The 24056-nt window shown below is 42.0% G+C and overlaps 2 protein-coding genes and 1 long non-coding RNA gene across 3 annotated transcripts; 1 reads left to right on the top strand and 2 right to left on the bottom strand.

Moving 5' to 3' along the window:
• Nucleotides 1-1313: 1313 nt before the first annotated feature.
• Nucleotides 1314-2249, bottom strand: LOC128440365 (olfactory receptor 1509-like). Its single transcript, XM_053423051.1, has one exon. The coding sequence runs from the start codon at nucleotides 2247-2249 to the stop codon at nucleotides 1314-1316; it is 936 nt and encodes a 311-aa protein (XP_053279026.1).
• A 1187-nt stretch (nucleotides 2250-3436) lies between these two features.
• LOC128440364 (olfactory receptor 11A1-like) lies at nucleotides 3437-4532 on the bottom strand. Its single transcript, XM_053423050.1, has 2 exons — nucleotides 4514-4532; nucleotides 3437-4419 (listed from the first exon to the last, which is right to left on the bottom strand). Exon 2 carries the CDS (start codon nucleotides 4394-4396, stop codon nucleotides 3437-3439), a length of 960 nt encoding a protein of 319 aa, XP_053279025.1. The 5' UTR covers nucleotides 4397-4419; nucleotides 4514-4532.
• A 6301-nt stretch (nucleotides 4533-10833) lies between these two features.
• LOC128440701 (uncharacterized) lies at nucleotides 10834-14112 on the top strand. Its single transcript, XR_008338559.1, has 3 exons — nucleotides 10834-11442; nucleotides 12326-12379; nucleotides 12631-14112. It is a non-coding gene; the product is annotated as an uncharacterized LOC128440701 (long non-coding RNA).
• The last annotated feature ends 9944 nt before the right edge of the window (nucleotides 14113-24056 follow it).

The following is a 24056-nucleotide window of genomic DNA, read 5'->3' as shown; positions in this document are numbered from 1 at the left end:
CTGGTCAAACCTCACAACCCGTCCACTCCGCTCTGCATCGACCAATCAGCTGCTCCCTCACTGCGAGGCACAGCTGTCACTCAACAACGGCCTCTTGAAGCAAATGTTACCTTTTTGATTCTTGTTGTTCTGGGCTGTTCCCTCATGATGAATTCATTGTGAGTCTCTCTGAATAAAAGCATCAGCTCAATGAAATGTGATTTACAAAAGAAACAATGAAGAAAAGATGTTTATACTTTACATAAGAAATCATGTTTATTTTCTTAGTATTTGTTGATGAATGTTTTCTTTTTATTAAGTTGTTTTGAATAATGTTAATAAACAAAAAGCATCCATATCTTTATATAAACAATACAATACAAGCAACAAAATATTCATAAATCACAGCAGCTCATAAATCCAAATGATAAATGATTATTAAAACACATACAGGCTTTCGTCCCAGTGTTTCTAGAAAAAATGGGAATTGCTTGTGTCACTGTGACGATGCTCAGGCTGTGATGAAAACATTATTAAATCAGTTTATGAATGTACATAAATACATATGAACTTTTATATCCATATACAGAATGTGAAAGGTTCCTCAGAGCAGAGGAGGAGTTCTGGGTCTGGATCAAACTGAACCTGGTTCTGTGGGTTTGCAGTGAAAACACTTTGTTGGAGAGTTTGGACTTTTGAAAGTTAGTTTCATGTCTTTGTCTCTTTGTTTTCATATCGTTCGTCTGGAGAAATGTCCAGTGAACCTGTGCAGGAAGGTTTTCGGGTCACAGAGGAACTCGTTAAATTTGGATGCAGATCTGGATCAGGGGGCGGATCCAGGAATCAATGATCTCTTTCTTTACCTTTTGTGACATAAAACAATAATGATGAAAAGTATCAGACTGATATTCATCAGTTTGATTTGATCCAATGACACTCGAGTGAATTTCAATGTGTTCATAAGGAGACTGTTGTTAAAGGGATGTTCTAGTTTACTTATACTCTACATTTATATTATATATATAGATTAATTCACAGTTCTTAGACACATGGCCAATAAACTTCATCAGGAAAAGGTTACTGTTGGGAAGAGATGCATTGTGGGAGATGCATTCTATTTGCTTTTCCAACAATCTTACGTAATGTTTTATGAAGTCTGAGATTAACACTGAAACACTGAGTCACAGTTTCAGGATGAGAGACGCGCTAAAGCTAAAGATCATGAAGCTTCTGATTAAAACGTCTGAGGCTGAACCATGAAATAACAAACATTGAAGTGTAAATGAGCTTTAATTTAAATCGGCGTCGTTCATCAACACGTTTGTTAAAGTTGTTCAAAATCCCTGTGACGTCTGAGCGCAGATGAGGAGTTTCCAGGCGTTTCGTATCGTTGACATCTGCAGTCCGAACATGAGAGGATTCAACAGCGGCTGAATGATGAGAAAATACAGAGACAGGAAGATTCTGAGCTCAGAGGGAAACGTGCTCATATCAAACCTGCTATGAAGAGTCTCAAACAAACAGCCGAAAGAGAAGTTGAGCAGCGACACCAGGTGGGGGGTGCAGGTACTGACGGCTTTCTGTCTCGTCTGTTTGGAACCAGAGAAACAAACTTTGAGAATCTTCGTGTAGGAGAACAGGATCGGAAGCAGAGGAACTAAGACGGTCAGAACAACTCCAAACAGTCCGTAGATGTTGTTCACTGTGGTGTCGGAACACGCTAACTTCACCACAAGGAAGTTTTGACAATACAAATTATTTAAGATGTTTCCACATAGAGGCAAACGGATGGTTAACGATGAAGTAACTAAGCACTTCACAGATGAATACACCCAGAGCACAATAATGAAGGTGACTGCTTTGTTCACCGTCATACGTGTGTTGTACTGCAGAGGACAACAGATGGCCAGATATCTGTCGTACGACATCACGGCTAAATTACAAAACTCCACATTCACATACGTGTACAAACAGAAGATCTGCAGGAAGCAAAGAGGACGAGAAACAGTGTGAACGTCTGAGAGGATCTGGAGCAGGAGCAGAGGAAACAGCCCTGTGCTACCATACAGTTCATTTACAAACAGGCTGCACAGGAACACGTACATAGGTTCATGGAGACTTCTGTTCATACAGATAACTACAATCAGAGACGTGTTGGAAATCAGGATGAACACGTAAATCACTGCAGTCAACATGAAGAACAAGTATCTCAAAGTTCCCACTTGTAAATAAGTGCTGAAGATAAAATATGATGAAGTTGAATTGATCATGTTTCTGGTTTGAGTTGATAAAAGAACAACAACAGTTTATCAAACACTCTCATGTTCTAAACCTTCTGCTTTAATTAACCTCCCTGAACAACACGCGTGTTACCTTCATGTTTACTGAGCTTCACTCTGACAACATTGTTTACTATTAAAAAGACACGAGACGGAAACATGTCTGTCCTCCTCACTCAGTCAACATACATGTGGAGTGACGCCACGAACACGTTACACGTCTCCTGCAGACCGAAGCACTGACTGAACTTAGAACTGCTGCTTTATTAGAACAGACACACGTCATACGTGTCACGTGAAGTACACAACATGCTGCTCATGACAAGATGTCATTAACATATTATCAAACATGATTCACATGTATCGTTAACATTAGATGATCATATGTGTCATTAATATATTATTATATAATGTCATAACCATGATATTTTTGTACATTACGATATTTCTTGACTATAAACATACAAACTTCATTCAGGAAGTTTTCAGAACCTAAACAACCTTCACATAATTTTTTCTTCCTCAGTCTGAAGTGAAAACTCCGTGATAACAAAGTGAAAAGACAATTTGTAATGTTGTTTTATTTCCAATTTATTTATAGAATCAACGGAAAAATTGGTGAAATATTTCCAACACTTTGTCTGTGACGTTTACATTTTGCTGAGGTGACGCACATCCCTCCTCTTCATCTCCCAGATGTTTCTGAATCCACCTGTAGTGAGTGAAGCTGACGTGCAGACGCTGTGAAGCTCTCTAACTTCAGAAGCTCTGTCAAACGGCTTCAGATTCACCAAACACAGAAGATCCTGGAGGATCAGAGCTTCATGAATGAACAGATGATCATCACAGATTACAGTTCAAGATGGACCCGGCCTTTTGTTACAGTATCATCTAACAAAAGAATAAAGATAGAAAATAGAAAAATAAATAAAGACGCTATAATTTGTCCTACTCTTCTCACAGAGGAAACGTAAACACACACAAGTAGATGTTCTCAAAGATGAAGATGACCTTTAACCCCGGACACACATGTTCCATCACGTGACTGAGAAGTGAGGCTTCAGACGTCGTCCAGCTCATCTGTTCCCTGACGTGTTCCATAAAGTTCATATTAAAACATAACACGTCTCTAACATGTCAGGTGTTTAATCTGCTGCAATGTTGTGAATTATCTGCTGTCACTGATTCTCGTGAGCAGACACCGTCGTGACTTTAGAACAGAACAGACGTTTATACGTTTGTCGTATTTTTGACATCTGCATTCCGAACATGATGGGACTGAGCAGCGGCTGAATGATGAGGAAGTACAGAGACAAGATGATCTGCAGCTCAGTGGAGACGCTGCTCATATCAAACCTGCTGCGCAGGATCTCAAAGCAACAGCCGAAAGAGAAGTTGAGCAGCGACACCAGGTGGGGGGTGCAGGTACTGACGGCTTTCTGTCTCGTCTGTTTGGAACCAGAGAAACAAACTTTGAGAATCTTCGTGTAGGAGAACAGGATCGGAAGCAGAGGAACTAAGACGGTCAGAACAACTCCAAACAGTCCGTAGATGTTGTTCACTGTGGTGTCGGAACACGCTAACTTCACCACAAGGAAGTTATGACAATACAAACTGTCCAAGACGTTTCCACAAAGAGGCAAACGGATGTTCAACGATAGCGTAACCAGAAACTTCACAAAAGAGTAAAACCAGAGCACAGTAATGAAGGTGACTGCTTTGTTCACCGTCATACGTGTGTTGTACTGCAGAGGACAACAGATGGCCAGATATCGGTCATAAGACATCACGGCTAAATTAGTAAATTCGATGTGTACATACGTGTACAAACAGAAGATCTGCAGGAAACAAAGAGGACGAGAAACAGTGTGAACGTCTGAGAGGATCTGGAGCAGGAGCAGAGGAAACAGCCCTGTGCTACCATACAGTTCATTTACAAACAGGCTGCACAGGAACACGTACATAGGTTCATGGAGACTTCTGTTCATACAGATAACTACAATCAGAGACGTGTTGGAAATCAGGATGAACACGTAAATCACTGCAGTCAACATGAAGAACAAGTATCTCAAAGTTCCCACTTGTAAATAAGCCTCAAGAACAAAGTAGGATGAAGTTGATGACGTTGAATTCAGCATTGTTTTCGTTTTCAGTGTAAAAACTGTTTAGAAATATTGAAACATTAACCCCCCAAAGAACTGAAATCCTTTGGTTCACTGAACACAAACAACACCTTTGTTTTCATTCCTTCTGACACTGAAGCAACACAAGCTCCTCGACATCGCGTCACAAACACGTGAACATGCAGCTGAACTCACTCAGACGTCTGTTTAACAAGCAGCCGACAGAACGAGCTGCAGTCGACTGCACTTCTCAACGAGCCTTTAACAACAGGAACGTCCCCCGAGACCGTCCCACGTCATCACAACCCACTTCACGTTGCAACTCAGACCAAAGACTCTGCCTCTGACATGGAATTCATTCTCAAATTCATCTTTTCTCAGACTGAATCACTGACAGCGATTGATTAGTGCAACACGATTATCGTCTTTTACTGAGCTGAACAGTGTTCAGACAACATGACTGTCAGGGTTTCCTCAGAGATTTGAGCTGGTCCTCCACTTTAGCAATCTTCATAAAAAACTGCTGATATTAATGTCCCTGAATAATCAGCGATAAAATGTGACTGAAGCAGTCGAGTGCTGAACTGAGTGACGAGGTCGGGAACTTGAACTGTCAGATCGATTCTGTGACTTCGATTGGCTGTGGGAGTTTCCTCAAGCTGTCCCTCCAAGGAAAAGCCTTGACCCTGTTTCCTGTCCGGACAGATAGAGGCCACGAGAAGGAAGCTCGAGCTATGGGACAAAAGAGTGGTCCAGAAAAACTACCAGTCCTTTGACCACCTGTGTGAGTTTCCCAACAAAGAGGAGAGGCCTGTGTCATCGAGGAGCACCTGTGGACCCTGAGGACGCAGCTCCGGAGACATGTCCCTGCACTCAGCGAGCAGATAAGCTGGATCCAGAACCGTTATCGCAGGCCTCAGTTCCAGGGAGCAGGAAAGACTTGTGGATCTTCTTGTGATACGTCTTTGAAGCTGATCTTTGCACAGACGCAACTGACACAGTTCTGGACACATGTGTACTTGGAGTATACTGATGTGTCTCCGAAGACGTTGATGGTTCTCATGCCTTTTGCCAAAACTTACCTGTGTGAGACTGGATGTTCAGCCCTTGTGGCTTAAAGACAAAGGACAGGAACAGACTGGATGCTGGGCCTGGTCTCCGCCTGACGTTGACTTCCATTCAGTCGGACATCAGAACCTTGACAACATCCTCCCTCTCATCAGGTGAGTGACACGTGAAAACACGTTTGAACAATGTGTGATTCGATGTCCAGTTTATCCAGAGGAACTACCGGGTCACTCAGGCTGAGGAGATCCAGTGTTACCTCAGTTTATGGACATGTGAGACGGACGTTATTGGATTTGCACTGCATATGCCATGTTCATATACAAATACTCTGGCTATGAAACAAAGAATATGTATGGAAATATTTGATTGACGTCTTGTGTATGGATCGTATTGTGATGACAGGTTTGGCTTCTTCAGTTTGAGAACGGCTGCATTACATTACATGTCATGTCATGTGACTGACGCTTTTGTCCAAAGCGACTTACAATTAGTACACTCAACATTTATGAGGGGCCATTTAGGGGCTCAGTATCTTGCCAAGGACACTTCGGCATGCAGATGGGGAAGAGTGGGGATTGAACCGGCAACCTCTTGTTAGAGAACGACCACTCTATCCTCTAGGCCACTACCGCTCCCTCAGAGACACATGAGGACATCAGAGAAGAATGAGTTGTGCAGCTATGCAGATCAACCAGTCTGATTGGTTGCTGCAATGTAAACATCACATCAGCAGTATAGAAACCAGCCTTTAGGGGGCGCTGGAGCTAACCCTAACAAAATTAAAACGGCAAAACAAGTTGTCACAGGTCAGAGGTCACAGGTCGGTGGTCACAGGTCAAGGGTCAGTACCATGCAGAAGCACGTTGATCACATGTATCACAGACAGATCAGTGAACAAGAAGTGAAAGTCCCTGATAAAAGAGCATTTCAGTGAATGTGAGCAGGAATCAACTCAACAGTTCCAGAAAGTTTTCTACACGACAAGAATCAGAAAGTTAAAATTCACATGTAACTTTCTGTTCGTCATGTGACCTGAAGTCCACAGGTCCGAGGGGAGGTCCTTACCGGTCCTGCTGATTGGTCTCTGTGGAAAACTCCAAGTGCTCCGTCCTTTCTGAGGGAACCAGTGGAAACTGTGTCTCGTGTGAAGACGCCTCAGGGACAAACACGTTGATGAGCTGCAGTGACCTTTGACCTGAGGGACTTCATTAACCGTGTCCAACTTAATGAGGTGATCGTCCACCTGAGGACACTTCAGCCTCTGGGAGCTGGAGTTTGAACTCTCACTAATCAGTGTCTTCATTAGAACAAATGTTGTGAGATTTCTCCTGCAGCTTTTTGGCGTATGCATATATATATATATATACATGCATATATATATGCTGTGATGGAAATTCATCTTGAGATTTGAAATAATGGAATAGGGTTAGGGTTAGTTGGAAGACTGGAGTTGCTTTTGAGTCTTTATAATAATGAGCTCTGCAGAGTTTACACAACAAGCACGGGTGCTCAAAGTGGAAAAACTGGCCGCAAGTTCAAAAAAGCCAGAACTTATACAAAGAGGCGTTTCATAAAACGTAATATGAAAAAAGACATGAAATCCTCCTCTGTGTCTATCTGCTGTGTCCGTCCTCTGTAGCAAACTCTACCCTTTCATTCCCCCCTTTGATCTTCAGTAAAAATATGATCACATCATAACAAACATCAAATCATAGAAGAAAATCGACGAGTCTGCTATCCTGGTACTCCGCCTACATACAGGGTCACTGGCAATGAGGCCACAATTGGTAGCCGCTGCTGTTTTTGTGGAAAGAAAAGAAGTTATTCTCTTGCAATGAGCAGCATTTAAAATGAAAAAATTGAAGAAAATCAGGTCAAACAACATCATCATCTCATTGATTGATGGACTTCATTGACACTGTATTGATTGGCAAAAGTAACTCATATTAACATGTAATAAAACGTTAAATGTCAACATATGTTATATCTAAGGTTGAAAATATCCAGTAAAATCTTCTAAAATTCATCTTACGAAGTAAAATTGATTAATCAATAAAACAACCAAATTGTATTTGTAAAGCCCATATTCACAAACCACAATTTGTCTCATAGGGCTTTAACATGGTGTGACATCCTCTGTCCTTAACCCTCAACAAGTGTTAGGAAAAAAACTACAAAAAAAAATGTACAAACTTCATAAAGTAACTCACATCAACCTTAAACATTCATAGAGATTTAAATTAATGCATCATAAAATATGAAGTTGAAAGGATTAATTGCAGTAGCTGTTTTTAGGGCCCGAGCACCGAATGGTGAGAGGCCCTATTGAAATTGTAGGCATTATTCTTATTATTAGGGCCCGAGCACCGAATGGTGAGAGGCCCTATTGAATCTGTAAGGATTTTTATTAGGGCCCGAGCACCGAATGGTGAGAGGCCCTATTGAATCTGTAAGGATTTTTATTATTATTATTATTATTATTAGGGCCCGAGCACCGAATGGTGAGAGGCCCTATTGAATCTGTAAGGATTTTTATTATTATTAGGGCCCGAGCACCGAATGGTGAGAGGCCCTATTGAATCTGTAAGGATTTTTATTATTATTATTATTATTATTATTATTATTTCCCTTTGGGGGGCTTTTTCAGGGTCTAGACATGCTCAAAAAGTTATGAAACTTTGCAGGAAATTCAAGGTCTGCGGATATTTTAGTATTCTGGAGTAATTGGAATTGGGCGTGGCAAAATGGCTCTACAGCGCCCCCTGGAACCAGCCCCTAGGTTTCCACATAACGGATTTTCATCAAAATCTGGATATAGGTGTATCGTGACCAGTCATGAAAAAAAGTCTCATGGAGCATTATGAAAAACGCAACAGGAAGTCCGCCATTTTGCTTTTAGTGGCCATTTTGGCAATATCCCACATTTTTACTTTTACGTACTTGTCCCAGGGCTTTCATCAGATCAACTTCAAATTCAGATGAGTGTCATCACAACAAGATGGAGATAAAAAATGATTGAGGGATTTTTTTTTTATCACACCGTGTGACCGTGGCATGGCGTTAAAAATTGGTTACACGCCATCAAAACACGGGCATCTGTATCTCGGACATACATGTTCCAATCAAGTCCAAACTAGACATGTAAGACAATAGTCCCCGCCTGATGACATCTATGCATAAATGATGACTTAAAACCGCAGCGCCCCCTGGTGGCAACAGGAAATGTCTTGTTTTTTGCTTGTCTTACACTTGGATGAATTTCTCCTCATCCACTGACCTCAACCATGTCAAACTGTATCAAATGGGTCCCAAGACATTGACAATGAAGACATAAGATTACCGTGACTTTTCGTCAAACGCCATATGAATGGCGTGGCATTAAAGTTCATCAACTCGCCGTGAAACACGAAATTGCTGTAACTTCAGTGTTCATGATTCTATCTCTCTCAAACTACATGTGTGTAACAACAGCCCCCCCCTGAAGATATTCATATGGTTTTAAGAAATGGGCGTGGCAAAAAAACTGACCAGCGCCCCCTATAGGGCAACCCCGGCACTACGATGGCCGACATTTATACAAATCTATCGGGACATGTGTCGTTTCATAACAAACAAAAAAATATCTTGGATAGGTATGCTTGACCAAACAGGGAGGCCGCCATTTTGGATTAAGTGGCCATTTTTTTTCCATATTCCACATTTTTACTTGATGCACTTGTCCCAGGGCTTTCATCAGATTAACTTCAAATTAAGATCAGTGCCATCACAACAAGATGGAGATAAAAAGTGATTAAGAGATTGACCTTTCGTCACACCGTGTGACCGTGGCGTGGCGTCTTGAGTTTGATTAAACGCCATCAAAACACGAGGTTCTGTATCTCGGACATACATTGTCCAATCGAGTCCAAACTAGACATGTAAGACAAGGGTGCCATCCTGATGACATCTACACAGAAATTATGACTTGAAATTACAGCGCCCCCTGGTGGCTACAGGAAGTGACATGTTTTATACTTTGATGAACTGCTCCTGGCTGCTTTAAGATATACAGCTCAAATGAGCTCAGTCAAGTCATTGAATCAAGGTCAGAATTGTGACATTTCCTCAAACCATGTAAACATTGATGTTTGGCGAAGGATCATCCTTCGCCAAAGGACACGATGTTTTCATAAGTCCACTGTGCATTGTCCTATCACTACCAAACTTCTGTCACATGATAAGAGTACAAGCCTGAACAGCTCTATGTGTCAATATTTCCTCAGTGTCATAGCGCCACCTACTGATTCGCCAGGAAACAGGAAGTACTTTGTTAATCCACTCTGCATTATCCAACCGGCTCCAAACTACTGACCTATGATCACAATACTAATCTGAACAGCTCCACATATAAATATTAGTTCAGGGTCATAGCGCCACCTACTGATCAGTGTGAATATTAAGTTGTGTTAACATTGTCCGATTGACACAAAATTGCTCACGCTACATCAGAGCGCCTACATGAACAGATAAATAGATGTCTGTGCGTAATAATAGTGATGGCGCCACCTACTGGCAATCCTACTGCCGCAGAGCGCAAAACGCATTTATTGTGGAGAAGTGCATGCTCGATCGATGATGTGCGCTTGGTCATCGATCGCTCTCTCCACCGACCGCAACAGGCTTCAACGTGCGGGTGCTCGGGCCCGCAAGTGCTACAACGTAGCCCTAGTTATTAGGGCCCGAGCACCGAAAGGTGAGAGGCCCTATTGAAATTGAAATGATTATTATTATTATTATTATTATTATTTTTCTTAGCTTAAATGAATTGGCTTTTTGAGGGCTTTAATGTGCTCAAAAAGTTGTAGGAGTTTGCAGTAAATTCGAAGGCGGCGAAAATTTACGTATTCTGGAGTATTTTGAAAAGGGCGTGGCAAAATGGCTCAAGAGCGCCACCTACGGAAAAGCCCCTCATTTAACATTCACCGATCCTCAAAAAAAACAAAGACTATTGTGTATCATGACTAGATGCACAAAAAAGTCCATCAGTGCATTATGAATAACGCAACAGGAAGCCCGCCAGTTTGACTTTAGTGGCCATTTTGGTCATATTCGATATTTTTTGTTTTAAGTACTCCTCCTACAGCTTTCATCAAATCAACTTACAATTTAGACGATCGTCATCACAACAAAATGGAGATCTAAAGTTATTGAAGGATTAAGTTTTAGCAAAACCGTCTGACCGTGGTGTGGCCTCAAAGTTTGATTAAACGCCATCAAAACACGGGCTCCTGTATCTTGGACATATTTTGTCCAATCGAGTCCAAACTATACACATAAGACAAGAGTCGCGGCCTGAAGACATCGGTACAGAAATCGTGACTTAAAATCACAGCGTCCCCTGGTGGCAACAGCAAATGTCTTGTTTTTCTATGTGTTACAGTTTGATTCACTACTCGTAGGGCCTTCATTAAATCAACGTAAAAATTTGATGCATGTGTTCAAAACAAGATGAAGATCTAAAGTTAACGAAATTGCAACTTTTCATAATACTGTGTGACCGTGGTGTGGCTTCCAGTTTGAGGTATGAAAACATCTATATCTGGCAGATGTGCTGCAATATTTAGTCACTAGATGGCAGTGTCAGACCATGCTTTGTGTTATCTATGCATTAACAGACTGTGTTTACAGGGTGGCCAACTTTAGAGGAGAATTAAACCTTTTACAGCATTGCTCAAACTTTGGTTTTAGTCTCAATCGCTAAGTTCTTCCTTCATGACAACTCTGAGGGGGGTAAATTTGTTTTTAACTTCCTTGTTTAAGCGATATAGATGTTTGAAATTCACGTGACGCCACAGTGTAAGCTGTGCTGTGTGTTGTGAGTTCGGCTTTAACCAGGTACAAGTGAACGCCTCATGAAATGGCTTACACCCACATACCCAGTAAATTACACACTTTGATGTTCTGCTCCTTCTCCTGACGGTCACGGTAACGATGTCTGCGCCTCCGTTTCTGTGGTAAGTCACGTTAAGTATTTTATTTCGATGTGATTCGCAGGGTGCCTTTGAATCAGCCGTGATAGCTAAGGGACGCTAATCCGAGAGCTACATACCAGCTCAGTGTATATCAACGGGTTCGATGCGAATGCCAGCTGTTACCGAAACAACCGCCATGAACCCAGGTCCACCAAGCAGAGATAAGCGTTCGTTTATAAGGATGAATCTGAGACAGGAGACTGTGTGTCGGCTTCTTTTTCGCTAGCGCCGGAGGCTAACTAGCTCGCTAACAAGCAAGCTAACAATATCTTCGCATGGGTGCAGTAACTGTTCTTCGACTCGATTGGGGTTATTACCGACAAACACCGACATGAAACGACATGAGCGGGTCCACCCAGCAGATATAAGCGTTACTTTATGCGGATGACTCTGAGACAGGAGACTGTGTGTCGGCTTGTAAGTTAGTTTCGCTAGCGGGCTAGCGATGCTAACTGAAACCTGAGAAACCTGAGTGTTTAAAGTCACATCTGCATTGCAAGAGCAGCTGTTCAAAGGAGCAGTACGTGTCCTAAAGCTCTTTCTTCAGAGTAGTGTTGTAACGTGTTACAGTGAAAAGTAACCGTGTCTCCCACCTTCAGTATTTAAATCGTTAATCTCAGACAGACTTCACTGAATTCTTTTGTTAAATATGAGTAAATCATAGCCTTGTAACTTTACTAGAACAGACAGTGTCATACAGAATTGTAGGCTAATATGCACTACCTATTTCCTAAGCTGAAATGATTATGATCTGATTAACTTTGAATTCATATTTTATTATTACCATGTAAAAGTCTGTTAAGCAGATAACATGGCACATGTATGACTTAACATATCTGTGTATTTGTGTTCAATGTTCCTCTAGGATGTCCAGCGTAAGACACAACTTGAATCCAACCAGACTGAACACTGACTCCAGGTACAGACCTGTTTTCATTACTTAGAAAGTATTGCACATAATACATAATGTGTTAAATTATAATGCAATACTTTTAATGTGAAATAGCTCCATACTAAACATTCATTGTCATGGTAGTGCACGTTTTAATCCAAAAGCATATTCAAATACATAGTTGAATATCCACCGAAAATAAGAATACACACTTTGTTCATATGTAACTCTTTCTCTATAATTATGACATACTTTCATGTTTCCTATCATTTCATTAGGGACGGACGAGCCTGAAGGACACAGCTGTGATGACCATGTTCTGTCTCTTATGACAAAGCAGAAATATAAAACACTGGGTTCTTATCTAAAGTGTATCAAATCAGATCTCCACCATGTTGCTGCTGAGGACATCAGGTGCTGCAGTTCTTCATCTATGAAGATGAAAAAACTCACTGTTAAAGAATGTTTTGTGTTGTGTATGAAGCACAACAGATTTCAGATAGAACCGTTGTACTGTGGTCTGGGTTTGTATCCTAATGGTTAAATGCACATATTTTAAGTCGCTTTTGATAAAAGTACTGAAAGAAATACAACATTGTAAAAATAGATAAAATGTCTTTCTACCTCATCTGTAATATTCAAGGTGATAATCTCCCACAGAGCTATTGATAACAGTCCACATCAAGTCTCTCCACTTCCCTCGGTGTGAAAACATAATTATATAATTAATTTGAGAACTGTTTACAACACTTATGTGTGGAGATTATACTCATATCTAAACTGTCATATTCACTGTAAAACTCCATGACAGGCTAAATAAACGCGGTGGGAATAGTAATGGTGGATATAATATATTGTAACTTTACTAGAACAGACAGTGTTCATAGAGAATTTGAAAATGATGTACACTACCTATTTCCTAAGATGAAATGATTATGATCTGATTATTTTTATGTTTCCTCTCATTTTATTAGGGACGGACGAGCCTGAAGGACACAGCTGTGATGACCAATTGACCATGTTTTGTCTCTTATGGCAAAGCAGAAATATTAAACACTGGGTTCTTATCTAAAGTGTATCAAATCAGAAAGCAAAAGATACACATTGTTGTAATAAGTTTCTATTATTTTAACCAACAATAATAAAGATAGAAATGAATTGTTATCCATGACAATGAGCAATGACTGTTACCACTAAACAGTTGCAGGCCATCTTTATTTAAGGGAGGAATTTAGAAGTGTTGTGTAGCTTCTGATGATGATGCAGTCGTCCACGTGTTGACCACCATGTTGCTGCTGACGACGTCAGGTGCTGCAGTTCCTCATCTATAAAGAGAAGAAACGCACTGTTAAAGAATGTTTTGAGTTGTGTATGAAGCACAACAGATTTCAGATAGAACCGTTGTACTGTGGTCTGGGTTTGTATCCTAATGGTTAAATGCACATATTTTAAGTCGCTTTTGATAAAAGTACTGAAAGAAATACAACATTGTAAAAATAGATAAAATGTCTTTCTACCTCATCTGTAATATTCAAGGTGATAATCTCCCACAGAGCTATTGATAACAGTCCACATCAAGTCTCTCCACTTCCCTCGGTTTGAAAACATAATTATATAATTAATTTGAGAACTGTTTACAACACTGATGTGTGGAGATTATAATCATATCTAAACTGTCATATTCACTTTAAAACTCCATGACAGGCTAAATAAACGCGGTGGGAATAGTAATGGTGGATATACCAGCCTTCAACAGAATAATGGTGAAACATAGTTACTATCACATGCAATTTACACGTGTAGCATATTGATATTAACTTATTATAATAAAACATAAAGTCTCAACCAAACATACGACCCTGCAGCTAACTTGCTTCAATCTGTTCATTAGACGTGTTAAATAAACGGTAACTTTTATAACAGTTTTATATTAAAAAAGCCTTGCGGCATGTAAGCATATGATGATAGATAAAGCAATAGGTTTTGTTGTAGTATAGTTTCAAGGTTACTTACCTCTAGTTCATAGAGCCTCCTGCTGGCTACAGTAAGTGAAGCGATAGTCCTTGCCGCAGTGCCCAAACGCATGCAACGCAGAGACGAGCGCTTCTCATTGAACGTTCTCTCTTCACCGACCGCAACAGACTTGAAATTGCCTGTGCTCGGGCCCGTTAGTGCTACAAAATAGCCCTAGTTAGGGCCCGAGCACCGAAAGGTGAGAGGCCCTATTGAAATTGTAAGGATTTTTATTATTATTATTATTTCCCTTCGGGGGGCTTTTTCAGGGTCTAGACATGCTCAAAAAGTTGTGAAACTTTGCAGGAAATTCAAGGTCTGCGGACAATTTAGTATTCTGGAGTAATTTGAATTGGGCGTGGCAAAATGGCTCAACAGCGCCCCCTGGAACCAGCCCCTAGGTTTCCACATAAGCGATTTTCCCCAAAATCTAGACACTGGTGTAACGTGACTAATCATAGAAAAAAGTCTATTGGAGCATTATGAAAAATGCAACAGGAAGTCCGCCATTTTGCTTTTAGTGGCCATTTTGGCAATATCCCACATTTTTACTTTTACGTACTTGTCCCAGGGCTTTCATCAGATCAACTTCAAATTCAGATGAGTGTCATCACAACAAGATGGAGATAAAAAATGATTAAGGGATTTCTTTCCCTTCACACCGTGTGACCGTGGCGTGGGGTTAAAGTTTGGTTACACGCCATCAAAACACGAGCATCTGTATCTCGAACATACATGGTCCAATCAAGTCCAAACTAGACATGTAAGACAAGAGTTTCGGCCTGATGACATCTACACAGAAATTATGACTTGAAATCACAGCGCCCCCTGGTGGCAACATGAATTGACATGTTTTATTCTTTGATGAACTGCTCCTGGCTGCTTTAAGATATACAGCTCAAATGAGCTCAGTCAAGTCATTGAATCAAGGTCAGAATTGTGACATTTCCTCAAACCATTTAAACATTGAGGTGCGGCGAAGGATCATCCTTCGCCAAAGGACACGATGTTTTCATAAGTCCACTGTGCATTGTCCTATCACTACCAAACTTCTGTCACATGATAAGAGTACAAGCCTGAACAGCTCTATGTGTCAATATTTCCTCAGTGTCATAGCGCCACCTACTGATTATCCATGAAACAGGAAGTACTTTGTTAATCCACACTGCCTTATCCAACCGGCTCCAAACTTCTGACCTATGATCACAATCCTGATCTGAACAGCTCCATATATAAACATAAGTTCAGGGTCATAGCGCCACCTACTGATCAGTGTGAAAATGACATTGTGGTAAAATTTTCCAATTGACACGAAACTGCTCACGCTACATCAGAGCGGCTACTTGAACAGATCTATAATTATTAGGGCCCGAGCACCGAATGGTGAGAGGCCCTATTGAATCTGTAAGGATTTTTATTATTATTATTATTATTATTATTATTATTATTATTATTATTATTATTATTATTATTATTTCCCTTTGGGGGGCTTTTTCAGGGTCTAGACATGCTCAAAAAGTTATGAAACTTTGCAGGAAATTCAAGGTCTGCGGATATTTTAGTATTCTGGAGTAATTGGAATTGGGCGTGGCAAAATGGCTCTACAGCGCCCCCTGGAACCAGCCCCTAGGTTTCCACATAACGGATTTTCATCAAAATCTGGATATAGGTGTATCGTGACCAGTCATGAAAAAAAGTCTCATGGAGCATTATGAAAAACGCAACAGGAAGTCCGCCATTTTGCTTTTAGTGGCCATTTTGGCAATATCCCACATTTTTACTTTTACGTACTTGTCCCAGGGCTTTCATCAGATCAACTTCAAATTCAGATGAGTGTCATCACAACAAGATGGAGATAAAAAATGATTGAGGGAATTTTTTTTTATCACACCGTGTGACCGTGGCATGGCGTTAAAAATTGGTTACACGCCATCAAAACACGGGCATCTGTATCTCGGACATACATGTTCCAATCAAGTCCAAACTAGACATGTAAGACAATAGTCCCCGCCTGATGACATCTATGCATAAATGATGACTTAAAACCGCAGCGCCCCCTGGTGGCAACAGGAAATGTCTTGTTTTTTGCTTGTCTTACACTTGGATGAATTTCTCCTCATCCACTGACCTCAACCATGTCAAACTGTATCAAATGGGTCCCAAGACATTGACAATGAAGACATAAGATTACCGTGACTTTTCGTCAAACGCCATATGAATGGCGTGGCATTAAAGTTCATCAACTCGCCGTGAAACACGAAATTGCTGTAACTTCAGTGTTCATGATTCTATCTCTCTCAAACTACATGTGTGTAACAACAGCCCCCCCCTGAAGATATTCATATGGTTTTAAGAAATGGGCGTGGCAAAAAAACTGACCAGCGCCCCCTATAGGGCAACCCCGGCACTACGATAGCCGACATTTATACAAATCTATCGGGACATGTGTCGTTTCATAACAAACAAAAAAATATCTTGGATAGGTATGCTTGACCAAACAGGGAGGCCGCCATTTTGGATTAAGTGGCCATTTTTTTTCCATATTCCACATTTTTACTTGATGCACTTGTCCCAGGGCTTTCATCAGATTAACTTCAAATTAAGATCAGTGCCATCACAACAAGATGGAGATAAAAAGTGATTAAGAGATTGACCTTTCGTCACACCGTGTGACCGTGGCGTGGCGTCTTGAGTTTGATTAAACGCCATCAAAACACGAGGTTCTGTATCTCGGACATACATTGTCCAATCGAGTCCAAACTAGACATGTAAGACAAGGGTGCCATCCTGATGACATCTACACAGAAATTATGACTTGAAATTACAGCGCCCCCTGGTGGCTACAGGAAGTGACATGTTTTATACTTTGATGAACTGCTCCTGGCTGATTTACAATATACAGCTCAAATCAGATCAGTCAAGTCATTAGATCATGGTCAGAATTGTGACGTTTCCTCAAACCGTGTAAACATTGATGTGCGGCGAAGGATTTTCCTTCGCCAAAGGACACGATGTTATCATAACTCCACTGTGCATTGTCCTATCACTACAAAACTTCTGTCACATGGTCAGAGTCCAAGCCTGAACAGCTCTATGTGTCAATATTTCCTCAGTGTCATAGCGCCACCTACTGATTCGCCAGGAAACAGGAAGTACTTTGTTAATCCACTCTGCATTATCCAACCGGCTCCAAACTACTGACCTATGATCACAATCCTGATCTGAACAGCTCCATATATAAACATTAGTTCAGGGTCATAGCGCCACCTACTGATCAGTGTGAAAATGACATTGTGGTAAAATTTTCCAATTGACACGAAACTGCTCACGCTACATCAGAGCGTCTACTTGAACAGATCTATAAGTCTGTGTGTAATAATAGTGATGGCGCCACCTACTGGCAAACCTACTGCCGCAGAGCGCAAAACGCATGCAACGTGGAGAAGTGCATGCTCGATCGATGATGTGCGCTTGGTCATCGATCGCTCTCTCCACCGACCGCAACAGGCTTCAACGTGCGGGTGCTCGGGCCCGCAAGTGCTACAACGTAGCCCTAGTTCTTATTATTATTCTTATTATTCTCCGAACAATGAATTGGCTTTTTGAGGGCTTCAACGTGCTCAAAAAGTTTTTAAACTTTCCAGTAAATTAGAGAGTGGTGAAAATTTACGTAATCTGGAGTATTTGGAAATGGGCGTGGCAAAACGGCTCAACAGCGCCCCCTGGAACCAGCCCCTAGGTTTCCACATAAGCGATTTTCACCAAAATCTAGACACTGGTGTAACGTGAATAATCATAGAAAAAAGTCTCTTGGAGCATTATGAAAAACGCAACAGGAAGCCCGCCATTTTGGATTTAGTGGCCATTTTGGCCAAATTCCACATTTTTAGTTTAATGTACTTGTCGTAGAGCTTTCATCAGATCAACTTAAAAATTAGACGCGTGTCATCACAACAAGATTGAGAAAAAAAAGGATCAACGGAATTTTTTTCCGTCACTTCGTGTGACCGTGGCGTGTCGTCAAAGTTTGGTTCCACGCCATCAAAACACGGGCATCTGTATCTCGAACATACATGGTCCAATCAAGTCCAAACTAGACATGTAAGAGAAGAGTCCCGGCCTGATGACATCTACACAGAAATAATGACTTAAAATCACAGCGCCCCCTGGTGGCACCAGGAAATGTCTTGTTTTTTGCTTGTCTTACACTTGGATGTATTCCTCCTCATCCACTGATCTCAACCATGTCAAACTGTATCAAATGGGTCTCAAGACATTGATAATGAAGGCATAAGATAACTGTGACTTTTCGTCAAACGCCATATTAATGGCGTTGCATCAAAGTTCATCACCTCGCCGTGAAGCACGAAATTGCTTTAACTTCAGTGTTCATGGTTCTATCTCACTCAAACTACATGTGTGCAACAACATCCCCCCCCTGAAGATTTTCATATGGTTTTAAGGAATGGGCGTGGCAAAATAACTGACTAGCGCCCCCTAACGGGCAGCCCCGGCACTACAATTGGCCGACATGTACAAAAATCGATTTGGGCATGTGTCTTTTCATAACAAACAAACAAGTCTCTTGGATAGATATGCTAGACTAAACAGGAAGCCCGCCATTTTGGATTTAGTGGCCATTTTAGCCATATTCCACATTTTTACTTTGATTTACTTGTCGTAGAGCTTTCATCAGATCAACTTCAAATTCAGATGAGTGTCATCAGAACAAGATTGAGATAAAAACTGATTAAGGGATTTTTTTCCCTTCACACCGTGTGACCGTGGCGTGGCGTTAAAGTTTGGTTACACGCCATCAAAACACGAGCATCTGTATCTCGAACATACATGGTCCAATCAAGTCCAAACTAGACATGCAAGACAAGAGTTCCGGCTTGATGACATCTACACAGAAATTATGACTTGAAATCACAGCGCCCCCTGGTGGCAACATGAAGTGACATGTTTTATTCTTTGATGAACTGCTCCTTGCTGCTTTAAGATATACAGCTCAAATGAGCTCAGTCAAGTCATTGAATCAAGGTCAGAATTGTGACATTTCCTCAAACCATTTAAACATTGAGGTGCGGCGAAGGATCATCCTTCGCCAAAGGACACGATGTTTTCATAAGTCCACTGTGCATTGTCCTATCACTACCAAGCTTCTGTCACAGGATAAGAGTACAAGCCTGATCAGCTCTATGTGTCAATATTTCCTCAGTGTCATAGCGCCACCTACTGATTCGCCAGGAAACAGGAAGTACTTTGTTAATCCACTCTGCATTATCCAACCGGCTCCAAACTACTGACCTATGATCACAATACTGATCTGAACAGCTCCACATATAAATATGAGTTCAGGGTCATAGCGCCACCTACTGATCAGTGTGAAAATTAAGTTGTGTTAACATTGACCGATTGACACAAAATTGCTCACGCTACATCAGAGCGCCTACATGAACAGATATATATATGTCTGTGCGTAATAATAGTGATGGCGCCACCTACTGGCAAACCAACTGCCGCAGAGCGCAAAACGCATGCAACGTGGAGAAGTGCATGCTCGATCGATGATGTGCGCTTGGTCATCGATCGCTCTCTCCACCGACCGCAACAGGCTTCAACGTGCGGGTGCTCGGGCCCGCAAGTGCTACAACGTAGCCCTAGTTTTCTAGTGAAATCACTAAGAAACACAAACAAGCTGGGGGGAGAAAATAACCTAAAAAAAACTAGTCTTAAGTCATCAGAACCGTCTGTGCGGTCAGTGTCCATGGAGGGGGGGGGGGACAAGTGACGGATCAAGGGGACCTGAATCACTTCTCGTGTCTTGTCAAATTTACATGTGCTGGATGGTTCCTAGAGGACACTGCAGGAAAAGAGGAGTTTGTTAAATCAGAGACTTTCACAGAAGTGTGTCTAGACAAAATAATGTTCAAAACAATAATCAAAGAGATCATGGATAACACACACAGTAAGCCTCTGAGGCCACACAACCCTAGATGTCAAAATGGATGCCATGGCTGTGGCCTGTCCATCGTCTCAGTTGTCAGGCAGATTTCTTCTGTGTTGTGGCAGAACGGTTGTGTGGTTAATCATACACATCTCTCGCTGCTTCTCAATCAGTGGGAGTATCAGTGTGTGTGTGTTTTCAGTTGAAGGCGTCAGCTGGTCCGATGGAGCTGGAACTCGTTTGCAGTGGCTGGCGTGGATCCAGGTGGCTCTTTCAGCAACTTTCACTGCTGTGTAGGTTGTGAGCAGTATCTGGTGAGGCCCTTGCCACCTGCGTGAGCGCCAATTCTTTCTCCGGAAGTCCTTGAACACCACAAAGTCGCCTGGCTGGAGGTTGTGAAGTGGTTCAGTAGCTGGATGAGGAAGGGAGGAGGTCACCTGTGTATTCTGATGTCTGAAAGAGACAAAGTTAGGTTAGCACAATATGTCATCATCACACAAGTCTGTGGATCAGAATCAGAATCAGAAGTATTTTATTGCCAAGTAGGTTTACACCTACAAGGAATTTGCTCTGGTAATTGGTGCTTACAATTAACATAGAAACATGAAAACGCAATAACATAAAAACGCAATAAATACAACATACATAGGAAAAGCAATAAAAAATAGAAAACCAGTAAATATTTACTCACTGTTTACTTCTTATTTACTCACTTTTTTCCAATATCTATACAAAGTAACATTTATTTTGACAAACATTTCTGAATAAAAATATATAAAAGATAAAAGATGTAAAAAGTGAAGTAAAAAGTGATATGCAAAATGAAAAACAGTAAACAGTGACCGATTGCAATATGCAATGTAATGCAGTATAATATAATATGATATGATGTAATGTGTTAATTTAACACATCCTCAAGGTGTGGGGGCGGAATAAAAGTCCGAGTCAGGTGGGGGTCCCGGGCCTTGTTGATGAGGCCAACTGCAGCCGGGAAGAAGCTGGTCTTGTGGCGGGAGGTTCTGGTCCTGATGGCCCGCAGCCTCCTGCCCGAGGGAAGAACCTCAAAAAGTTTGTGACCCGGGTGGGAGGGGTCAGCCACCATCTTACCTGCACGCCTCAGGGTCCTAGAGGCAAACAGGTCCTGTAGAGATGGCAGATTGCAGCCGATCACCTTCTCAGCAGAACGGATGATCCGCTGCAGCCTCCTTTTGTCGTTGGCAGTGGCAGCAGCGAACCAGATGGTGATGGAGGAGGTGAGGATGGACTCGATGGTGCAGGTGTAGAAGTGCACCATCATTGTCTTTGGCAGGTTGAACTTCTTCAGCTGCCGCAGGAAGTACATCCTCTGCTGACCTCTTTTGGTGATGGACCTTAAGGAGTTTGACGGACAGGTGACTGGAGGTGCAGCTGTTGGTATACAGGGAGAAGAGAAGAGGTGAAAGAACACAGCCTTGAGGGGAACCGGTGCTAATGGAGGAAGCGGAGACTGAGGAGCCACACCAATGTGGGGAGGAGTTGCAAAAAGCATCTCATAAGGTGAAAGGTTAGACCTGGTTGGTTCTCATCCTCATGTACATCAGCACCAGAGGCAGGACTTTTGTCCATGCAAGACCTGTGTCTTCACAGCACTTTGCAAGTTTAGTTGTGAGTGTGCTGTTCTCTCGTTCCACAGCTCCACCACTGGCTGGATGATATGCACAGTGTGTTCGCTCATCCATACCGAGATGAGAACCGAGTTGTTTGACACCTTCGTTTACGAAGTGTCTGCTAGGAATTCCCCAACGTGGAATAATGTCTCTTAATACTTTGGTGACCACACTTGCAGTTTGTTTTGAGGCAGGAAAAGCTTCAACCCATTTTGACCACATGTCGACCATCACTAAACAGTGAGATTTACCTACTGATGGTGACAGCTCTATGAAGTCCATCTTCAGATGTTCAAAAGGTTGAGTAGGTGGTGGGTGTGCTGCCTGGCTGGTTACAGCCACTGGCCTGCCAACATTGTGTGTGGCGCAGATTACGCATGCCTGACAGTATTTTTGAGCATAGGTGGAGAAACCTTTCGTAAACCAATGTTCTGTGATCATAGATAACATCCCCATTTTAGATGTGTGATCTTTGCCATGAGATAACTTAGCATAATGGGGAAAGAAAAGTTTTGGCAAACAGGGTTTTTTGTCAGGACCATACGTCACACCAGCTCGGAACATAGCACCGGACGTCCTCCATAGGGAGATCTCAGGAGGAGCAGCAGTGGACTGTACTGCAGAGAGAGGAGGAGTCAGATGTGAGTGCAGCTTCTTGTGTGTGAGAAAGAGGAGGTGGTAAGCGAGCTGCAGCTTTAGCCGCTGTGTCTGTTTCACTGTGATGTTGGGCATGTCAAGAAGAATAGTGGGATACCACAACCAGCGAGCAGCCGAGAGATGTGAGGTCTTCCGTTCTGTAAGAATGAGAGACACAGCATGAGTAACAAGGAGTGTCAAGTCAGAGTGAACTACTATGTCTCGTAAGGACGGCCACTGCATGTAAACATGGAAGGCCAGCTGCCACCGGATCAAGTTTGGTGGAGAAGTAGGCGACAGGCCGATATTTGTCATCATGAGACTGAAGGAGGACGGTTGTCATGCAACGGGCAACATGGGCGGTGTGGCCTAGTGGTAAGAGTGATGGTTCTCCAACAACAAGGTTGCCGGTTCAAACCCCACTCTGTCCCATCTGCATGCCGAAGTGTCCTTGGCAAGATACTGAACCCTAAATGGCCCCTCATGAATGTTGAGTGTACTAATTGTAAGTCGCTTTGGACAAAAGCGTCAGCCAAATGACATGTAATGTAATGTCTCTCTCAACCACAGCCTGAACAAAAGGTTTGTCAGGGTTAGGGAGAGCAAGGTTAGGGAGAGCAAGAGTGGGATATTGCTGCAGCGTCTTCTTCAGTGTGACAAATGCCTTGTCTACCTCTGGAGTCCAAACCACACGTTCATGAGGAGTGAGTGATTTGCCGTGGTACAGAGCACCTAAAGGGGCTTCAAGAAGAGCAAAGTCAGGAATGAACATTCTACAGAAAGAGCATGTGCCGATGAATGACATGAGTTATTTCTTCGTCAAGGGTTTTGGCATGTTAACAATAGCTTCTACTCTCTTATCAGACAGGGATTTGCCATCTTTGGTGACGACATGACCTAGAATCAATTACAGCGTCATTCACAGCCTTCAAATCCTGCACAAACCGCCACTCAGTAGGTTGACCTTTGTCTCTGATCTTCTTAACTGGGAACAGTGGAGTGCGGACGAGTGAATCAGGGCAGGGGACAATTACACCAGCCTGCAAAAAGGATTAAAAAAACAGTACAAAAGTGATTTTGACTGGATCACAGCTTCTGATGACACCCACATCACATTTGTCCTTTGCCCACAGTGTTTCAGGCAGATCTGAAAGTAAAGGAGAAACTTTGGACAACGTTGCATAAGGATGAAGGTGATTTTCAGTCACAACAAATGAGTGTGTGGCTTGAGAACAGAAGGTTGGAGAATGATTTGAGATCAAATGCACTCAGACTGGGTGAATACAGTATGTCAGGCTGTTACGGTCTGTGGAAGGAGATGGACCCAGATGCAGAATTTTAAAACAAAAGGTGATTTTAATTAAACTAGCTCTTTTAACAAAACAAAACAAACGTGAGCACTAAAGGGGAAAAACTAAAACCGAAGGAAGCTTACACGAGGGGTTCAAAGTGAAGAGGC

The sequence above is a fragment of the Pleuronectes platessa genome, chromosome 5 (assembly GCF_947347685.1).
Source record: "Pleuronectes platessa chromosome 5, fPlePla1.1, whole genome shotgun sequence".
NCBI lineage: Eukaryota > Metazoa > Chordata > Actinopteri > Pleuronectiformes > Pleuronectidae > Pleuronectes > Pleuronectes platessa.
The sequence above is the reverse complement of the archived record's forward strand: the minus strand, read 5'-3'. Positions and strand labels throughout refer to the sequence as shown.

Excerpts from the sequence above, each read along its gene's own strand:
- LOC128440365 (XM_053423051.1), bottom strand. The coding sequence starts at position 2,249 with ATGATCAATTCAACTTCATCATATTTTATCTTCAGCACTTATTTACAA.
- LOC128440364 (XM_053423050.1), bottom strand. The coding sequence starts at position 4,396 with ATGCTGAATTCAACGTCATCAACTTCATCCTACTTTGTTCTTGAGGCT.